This window comes from Aplysia californica, unplaced genomic scaffold (assembly GCF_000002075.1).
Source record: "Aplysia californica isolate F4 #8 unplaced genomic scaffold, AplCal3.0 scaffold00088, whole genome shotgun sequence".
NCBI lineage: Eukaryota > Metazoa > Mollusca > Gastropoda > Aplysiida > Aplysiidae > Aplysia > Aplysia californica.
In genome coordinates, this window is record NW_004797358.1 from 1415420 (window position 1) to 1424818 (window position 9399).

The window sequence follows — 9399 nt, forward strand, 5'->3', positions numbered from 1 at the left end:
AATTTCTATACCAAACAGTATGTTACTGTGTCATTACCTTTTGGGGTCTTTGAAGTGAATTCTTTGTCAAAATAAAAGACATCATCTGTCTGTACCACAGCAGGCTTGAAAGGAGGCTGGAGTTCTCGTTTGAAAAGCTTCACCCAGTCAATTGTGCTAAAGAATGGGTGTCTCTTCATTTCTTCGATGCCATTGGAGCCAGAACCTGTTTATGGAAATTTTTAGTAAACAATATTTTTACCCTCCCAGTCTCATTAATTTTACACATTGACTGCTCAGTGCCAGACTCCGTCATACATTACTTTTCAAAATGGCGCATGGCAGCATCTTACACTAAACAGTCAATTTGTACCTTCATATTATTCATAAGACTAAAATCAAACCCCAGACTTGTTCAAGCTCAAATCAAAGCAGAGTCAAAATCAGAATAACTAGAGCTTTTGCGATACTGTCACATATTTCTCAGCAAAGACTAATAAATAGCTAATTGATATACTGTACAGCTCTTTAGGAGCCTTTATAGTGCACATTAGGCAGCTTTTTAAACGATAATTTAGCAATGCACCCTGAACCCTTTCCCATAGGATGGAATTTAAGTCGCCACTGCAGGTTAAAAAAAAAAAACTAAACAAAAATCTATGCAACTTAATTTCTCAAACCGTTTCAACAAGACATGAATAGGAAATTAAATCAAACTGCAAACTGTATTGACTTCTTTTTCCACAGAACTATGAAAAACCCATAACAGGAGGCAGAAAGGTTCGTAAATTTTAGAATGGACAAACCATTCAAGCATTCATCAGAAAGCCCGCAATGGGAGTACAAAACCAAACTTTCTTTGGGTAGAGGGGGGGGGGGAGTATCTTACGGCGCTCACAACTGCATAAGGTCACATGAGCGCGCCAGGACACATTTTGGTGGGAAATTTTGGATTTTGCCTGGGTGGCAACTGAAGCCTACTCTTATCGATTTTAGACCACCAAGGGATCTTTAATGTGCGCTACTTGCAAACGGAACCTCTGATAATTTTCACCCTTGTCAGAGAAGGTTAGGTGTATATCTTTCCTACCAAAAGATCAAGGGTGTGGCTGAAAAACAGCAGTAAGGAGCCAAGGGGTAGCAGTAGAAAGGCTGCAGAAAGAGTCAAGAGCCCAGAGTAGGGGGCAAAGGAGGTGACGAGGTGGGGGCAGAAAGTGGAGACGAAAGCAGACGACAGAACATTGCTAGAGAGCAGGAAAGGAGGAGAAAGGAGGCAATTTTGGAGAAGGAAATTTTTCGGTCGTTACTCGGATTCGACCCAGGACCTTTGTATGAGAGGCAAACACTTTAACCTCTAGGACACGAGAGCCCCACCCCCCCCAACACCGTAGTCAATCAAAATTGAAGTAGCAAAAAAATGGAAAAACAAATTCTATAAAAAATGCAATTCAGAGTGTCACCTAATCGGTTGGCCGGGTTTCTCTTAAACACAGCTCTCAGAAGACTCTGTGCCTCAGGACTAAGGAATGGCGGCATGCCCAGCTTTGCCCTGTGACAAGTAAAAACACATTTAAAAATCATAAGAACGCACATACTTCTCCAGACTACAAATTAGAACTCACTCAGCAGTGTCATTTGAAACAACTTGGAATTTGAAGAGGGTATCTTCGCATCTCAAGTAAATAAAGAAGGATGTTTCTGTGGATTTTTGTTTATAATAATAATAAATGACATTTATATAGCGCTCAACCCTGATTAAAGTACACAAGCTCAGAGCGCATCACAATACAATACAATGTACAACAGTAACATAAAACGTTGTGTTCTGACTAAAAGAAAATTACTCCAAATATTCATCTTATTAATTCAAAAACAGAAATGACTTCAGCCGACATCAAAAGATTTAATCTTTATTTATGGAACAAGTATTTAAGCTTTTCAATCATAAATGAAAATTCTGTAGCACAGCAACAGAGTTGTACAGTGGAGACCACTGCATTAATTAATTAACACATAACAAAACACTGGGAGAATGCATATTTACATTCCTCAAATAATAAAAAGAACAGAAATGATGAACAGTATTTAGTTTATCAAATGAAACTACAATCAGCCAGCCACACTCAACTGCAGCCAGAAGCAACAAACATCAGGAACAATGCTTATTCCTTAACAAGAATACTGAAAAGGCAAAACTTATGGATTTCCCTCGACACATAAAGTTTTTGCTTTTAAGCTGTGACCTAACTTTTGGCCTGTCATAACATCAGAAAGAAAGAAAGAAAAAGTTTCTTTGCTTACTTTAAGATCTGTGTCATTGTCTCCTTTCTATTGGCACCTTGGAAAGGCAACGCTCCCGTCAGCATTTCAAACTGTTAAAATAAATTACAAAAATATACAGGAATATGTCTTAACATTGGTCTAGACATTATCACACAAGAAAAACTAAAAGATAAAGTTTCACGGAGCATGCTATGCATAAATAAATATATGCCATCTGTGGTGTAGTTTTGTTAAACGCTTCACTGTCGCATGCAAAAGATCCCAGTTCAATACCTGGGTGGGGAGAATTTTCATTGAGTACATCTTTCTGACAGGACATTGTATCCCGTTATCTCAGGCTGGTCTTTGCAGGCAGGGGCAAAGCCAACATCCAAAATTATCCAAATTGTGTCCATGAAGCACAAAAAACACCTGTATTTATAGATAATTCCGATTAGTTATTTATTGTCTTGAAAGCTGGCACATCTGCTTTAACACAAATACCATAAAAGAGCTTTTATACCTCAAGTCATTATTCTGATGGGCTAAGCCTATGATGAACAGTTGCCGAAAATAGCCTGGGCACAAAATATCCAATTAAATCTTATGCTGGAACATCATGCACTAAAATTTTGCACATTTTAGGGGGGAGAAAGGAATGTTCACCAGACACTATCATCACCTTGAGATTTCTAAAAGAATTGTCTGCATTCCCTTTTTGTAGTGAAAGGTAAAAACTGACCATACTTAAATCTTACAGAATAACGGAAAAATATTGGCTATTCATGTTATCATGGCCAGAATTTTCATACGACACATACAAATTTTGGTCTAAAATATTGCCAGTGTCGTCAGTTCAATTGTTAATTTTAATGTTGGCTTACTGTTATTCCATTGTATTTTCTCAACAAGTTGTAAATCTCAGGTTATTTCATGCAGTCTTATAAAAACTAGCTGTCTCCGAATCTAATTATAGAAGAACCCCCCCCCCCCCCCCCAACAAAAAGCAGGGCTAATGAGTAGAGAAAAGTAGAGAAATGCTGCCTACCATGAGCACACCATACGACCACCAGTCTGCGGGTGTCCCATGACCTTTGCGGTTGACCACTTCGGGTGCCATGTACTCAACCGTGCCGCAAAACGAATAGGTTTTCTTTTCTTCAAATATAGATTCTTTGCTCAATCCAAAATCTGTCAGCTTGATGTGACCCTCTGTGTCTAATAATATGCTGCAAATCAAAGAAAGACAGAGAATCAAAATGCCATATTATTAGGACGAAATGATTGAATTTTTTATAGTAGATGTGTACAATGAGAGCATGCTTTTAGTAGACACTCTTCAATTTTTCTTTATTACAAATGTTGCTTTACCTTTACAAAGATAAACATAGTTTCAATAAATCTAACTTCACAGAAAGGCATGTGTGACTTGATCGATGCAGGCTTATAAACACATTCTGGACCTGTCTGTCTTGGCACCACGTACAAAAATAAATAACTCACTGTGAACCTACAGGTCCAACATAGAAACTAATAATAATAAAACGGTAGGCTTACCGTGACGCTTGTCAATGAAGACGTCCAAATAGAACAGGAAACATGTTTGAAGATATTGAATTTACTTGCTAAACAAAACATTTTTAGAGTGTTTTGTTAAACTAAGGGCATGTATTTTTATTTCGTCACCCATGAGTTGCAATTTAGTAATAACTTTGAGTATGTAATTTTAGCACAAGTTTATGGCCAAAATAATGGTATAAATCAAAGGAAATGGTAAAGAAATGACAGTTCATAGACTGTCAGTGTAGTGTATGCACCAATCATCAGACTCCTTGCTGCTCCAATTCTAATTCAACTTACTTTTCTGGTTTTAAATCTCTGTAGATGATGCCTAAGCCATGGAGATGATCTAACGCTAATGCCAGCTCAGCAAGATAGAACTTGACATCTTCTTCTGTGAACATCACCTGTAACAAAGAGAAAGAATACAGGACTCCAGGATGTGATAAGACCATCTAAAAAAATAAATAATTGGTGTGCACATGAGGGGAATCATAATTTTTAGTTCCCACCAAGTTGGCATATCAAAACTCCTATTTCTCCCTAGCAAAACGAGGTTCTTTACATTATCATTTACCAACAGTATAATTTTACAGAAATCATACCCACAAAATGTATCCCTTCAAACTCAGCTTCAAGTTCACTGTGTTCAATGGAATGGTTTGCTAAACAGTTGCTCATGATTATTTACCCCTGAACAAAATACCCACTGAGAAGGCAATATGGAGAAAATAAATACTCAAAACCTGTCAGAGACACTATACCTCTTTTGATAAACGAGTGAACAAATCCCCTCCTCTCAGAAATTCCAAGATCAGGTACAGCTTGCCTTCTGTTTGAAATGCTGTAAACAAGAGGGAAAAAAAGGAAAAAAATGTTATACTGTAACTGGTCGCCATGTGCCCTCAGAAAATTAAGACAAAGGGATAAGTACTGATACAGCGGGTAAAAAGCATGTGAACTTAAGAACATTGACGCAATCAAGTACAAAGTCAATAAGTATGGAAATCTTATGTTAACATGATATAGAAAGAACATTTGAATCTTTCATTTACATGTTACAGAGCAGAAGGACTATAACTGACCATCTTAAATCCAAGAATAATGAAAACAGAAAAGACGAAACAGAGACACATTTTTAATAACAGTATGCATATTTCTACTTACCATAGTGTAGCTTGACAATAAAAGGATGGTTGACATCAGCCAAGATATCACGTTCCATTTTTGTTCTCTGACGGTCTCGTACTAAAAAGGAAAAAAAACAACAACCCAAAAACAATTAACACAGAGCAACTCCATGACAACCGTTTATTTAAGAACACCTTTTCTTTCACATATGTAAGGAATTTGAAGCAGAGATTTTTATCCCTCTTCTATGTTTTGTTAAAAATGCAATAGACACAACATTAGCACAATCAAAGCCATTTGCTGTGGAAAATCTTAAGCAATATCATTCTGGGTATTTCTTCAAAATGAACCCCCCAACCATTTGCTCCCTTCGTAAGGCCCATCCATCAGCCAGTAAATGTTTGCCATTGGCAAAGCTAATACGGAAAATTTTAATTAACAGCTCTTTACAAGGGTACCGAGGGGGGCACCTTAAAATGTCTCTTGTTTCCAAATGAGTTTTAGTCTTTTAGGAACAAAAAGATACTGCAGAAAAAGACAACAGAAACAATAACAAAACAAAAGGCAATATCACGCTGGAAATTTCTGAACAGAGGTATTCATTTGCATTTATACAGCCTCAAAAACTTAACATCTCTTGCTGGTATGCATTGAGCTTATTTGTTATTTTCCCAACCCAGAGGAAAGACAAATTAGCAAAAGCATCAGGCGCAAGCCAGTCAGTCAGAGATTCCTAACTAACTTAATAACAGCCTTGGAATCAAATTAACTCACTTCAGACGGGTCACACAACAGTTGCGTGACCCCCGCCGCGACGGGTCTCACAAGCCCTGCGTGACCAACTTTGGAATTTTTTTTTTGCTCTACAAATCACGCACGGATCGCGAGACCCGCCTCGTACCCTTGTTTGGCCAAGCCTGAGCTACTTAGACTTCGTTTCGTATCTCTGGGGCCGGTAGTTTTTAAGTTATTGAAAGGGAAGGACAGTGACCCCAACTGGGGTTGAACAGACCGGAACTCGCGCTTTGTTTTTTTCTATACAGCTGATAGTAATTTGACAGTCGCGTCGTAGTAACGGTCGAAGAAGTCGCATGAACAAGAATCACATAATTTCGCCGTTTTCTATACTTCTGTGCGTTTTACTAGTTCTAGTGTCACAGAATATGATGTGTCTAATTGTTAGAATCCTGGATATGTACCCGAACACGGCCCGAGTCGTAGTTCTAGGGCTAGATTTAGCACTAGTACCGGTGTTGTTTTTCGCGCAACGAAATCACAACGTCGTGCCGTACATCTGTCTCATGTAATTCAGTGTATGGGTCTGAATCAATGCACAGACCAGCTTTTATATATTCACCAAACACTCGCACATGTATACAAATCAAACCAGAACACTTTGAACTTTTATTTTTGTTGTTGCAGTGAATTTCATTCTACTTGTCACGTCTCTGGAAATTTTTCGGAAAATCAAATTCATGCCAATTTTTAAAAAATCATACAAATTAAAGTATTAGACTTGGACAACTTTAGTTTTTTGTATTGGATTAAGTTTGAATGTTACTTTACTGTGTCAAAAAATGATTACAATAGAAGATTATCTATTATCTGTGAGAAATTCTTCTTCTGAGAGTTGTGGTGATTTATTGAAATACCCCCAAAAACGCCAGTCTTCAACGCTTGTGACTGGTGAAAGGGCCCAGTCGCAAGTGAGTTAAAATGGATAAAATCAATGACTTACAGTAAACTGAAGAACAAAAATAATAAGACTGCATTGTGAAAAATTAAAGTATTTAGTGAAACTACATTGGAGTTACACATCTGAACTAAAATAAAATGTTTCACGACTTGATGGAAACAGGCACTCGTCAATTTTTGGGCAAAAATGGAGTTATTGGTATCAACTTAAAGCCTCTCTATTTGCCTTGCTTTCAATGAAAAAATATCCAATTATCTTGGATACGAGTCGAGGTAATTGGGAATCACTGATTCCGTCCATGATTTTTTCAGGCTCTGGACAGAATTATTTTTCCTTGTTCAGTTTTAGACCTGGGGTGCATCTATTGAATGCATTACTGTGAAGCTTTAAGTTACTCTAATACGTATTGTCATATACCAAAGTGATATTCATCAATAGAGGAATCTGTTTATATCAATAACAATGACCTATAATCAGTTTATATTGTATTTTCAGTCAGACAAAAATAAATGGGGAAAAAAAATTGCGCAACACCTCTTCAAAAATTTCGACTTACCGCATTTTCTCAGCTCTACAAGTCCTTATAATCCATACGAATCAACACAAAATTGTAGCGATATCACCCTAGCACACATTTATGTAAGAATTTCACAAATTTAGTTGAATATCTTCCTTTGAAGGGCCTTTTTCTTATACCAGGCTCCGTGTTATTTACACTTAGATCTAGCCTACATAGCGACCACAAAACAATGATTCTTGCAAAAATTTCTCCGAGTTTCGATCGATACTGGCGCTCAGAGATTGAGGCCAGGTTTGTTTACAAGTTCTACTTCCTTTCGACAACTTAAAAAGTAGGAACTAAGTTAAAAAGTGCACATTTTTTTCGGATTTCGTTGAGCCGCTCACAGCGGCCGAATGGATGCAGCGGAAAAACTCAGAGCCGCTGTCAGCGGCCGAATGGACGGAATCAGTTAAAGGAGGTGGGGTCGCATGGTTTGAGAGGAAAAAAAAAGCGAGAAAATGGCCGCCAAAGTTTACTTATTTCCTTAGCTTGAGAGTCCGTGGAAACTTATAATTTACATCTTTTATGTTTTTAATCAACGTTTTTCAGTAAAATCATAGAAATGCGTTCTTGAATGGGCATGAAAGGTGTTGAGAAAAAAACAACAAAAATTCAATAAAAATTCCCAAACCTGCGGGGAAAACGCTAGTTTCTTCACTTTCATTATTTTGATGAGCACCTGATTTCACCACGCTGCCGATGCCACACAAATGTTTTACATCCACATTAGTCATATATTGCAACAAAAACTGACGAAGCCCATCAAAGTTTATGCATAATTAAATATTTCTTTCATCTGTGTTAGAATTGTACCTTTCAGGGTAGCCTTTTTCAACACCTTCATTGCATACAGGCTTCCTGCATCAGGGGTGGAAATTTTGCGCACAAGAAAAACCTGGAACAAGAGATAATATTTCATTTACTTATTTGCCGAAGAGAAAAATTTTTCAGAGACTAAAACTCATATTACTGATAAGATGGACCTTATAGGATTGAAATGGATAATATGACAGAAAAATAGGCAAAGAACAGGAAAGACATGAAATCCAACAGTGATGCCCTCCAATCAACAACTCAAGGTGTGACAAAAAGGAGCACAGCTCTAATTTATCATTCATAAGACTTTACAATCCAACACTACCATTAAGTGCATTTGTTCCTTTTTGTCTCTTAAAAGAGAAGCGTATTTTCAGAAAACAAGGAGTACATTTCAGGGTTAACTCCCTCCTTAACTCCATATGCCATGCCAAAGAAATTCCAAAACAATGCAGAAAAGTAGCAGCTAGAACATTAACTTCTTTAAAAAGATAGACAGAAAGGCAAGTACTACAAAGGAAGAAGACAATATTACAGGGCTTGAATTAGGTGTTCAGGAGGGCAGGCAAAAATTGCCTCGGTGGGGCCTAAAAATCAGAGGGCACCGAGGCAATTTTCTAGGGCACCAAGGCAAAAATTATAGGTGATCATTTTGTTGATTATAGTTGGTAATACTGGATCGTGCATCGCAACGTTTATATAAAAAACAAAACAATTTATTAGATTACCTAAACAAAAGCAAAGTAATCGGAAAATTTGTAAAATCATGAATGAAAACTAAGTAAATCACTAGATGATCAGAATATAGAAAATATGTTGGCACACACAATATAGAAAAAGACTGGCTTACTGTTTGTCCCTTATGGGAAAATACAAGTGATTTTAAAAAGTATCACCAGAGAAGATGATTTAAGAGATTAGTGCTTTATTATCAGGACGTCTATTTGTGAGACACATCTCTTGCCACTTGGCAATGCAGGGTTCTGGGTTAAATTCTTTGATCTCAGGACCATTGGGACAAATAAGCATGATCTTTTCATCAAACATATCTCTGGAAAGCAAATGCCTTTAGTCACCAAGGAAGCGCCTCTTCAAAGAAAACTGGGATTATGTGAGCCAAATTGGGAAATTTTCTTGCTTTTTTCAAGACTGAACTTGTCTTGTTCTCACTCAGAGGTAATAAGCCCTGACTTTCGAGAGAAACATAGCCACTCTTTCTTTATTTTCAGTGTTGAGCATCCTTGGTGTTGAAGCACAGTCTCATAATGAGCTATCAAGTTATCCATCTGTGTCTCACCATATTCTTTCAACTCATCCATTTTGCCAGTTTCAGGCATATTTGTTCTGTCAAATATCCCTGCACTCTTCAAAACTTTATCTTCTGATGTGCCAG

The 9399-nt window shown here is 37.4% G+C and overlaps 1 protein-coding gene across 1 annotated transcript in view; it reads right to left on the reverse strand.

Moving 5' to 3' along the window:
- The window catches only part of LOC101851634 (ribosomal protein S6 kinase 2 beta), a 34632-nt gene that overhangs the window by 18552 nt on the left and 6681 nt on the right, over window positions 1-9399 (reverse strand). Inside the window, exons 4-11 of the mRNA XM_005094731.3 lie at window positions 8004-8085; window positions 4969-5049; window positions 4566-4645; window positions 4102-4208; window positions 3290-3470; window positions 2281-2351; window positions 1440-1528; window positions 38-205 (exon numbers count right to left, since the gene is read on the reverse strand). Coding sequence (XP_005094788.1) covers window positions 38-205; window positions 1440-1528; window positions 2281-2351; window positions 3290-3470; window positions 4102-4208; window positions 4566-4645; window positions 4969-5049; window positions 8004-8085 — 859 coding nt within the window. The remainder of the gene's footprint in view (window positions 1-37; window positions 206-1439; window positions 1529-2280; window positions 2352-3289; window positions 3471-4101; window positions 4209-4565; window positions 4646-4968; window positions 5050-8003; window positions 8086-9399) is intronic.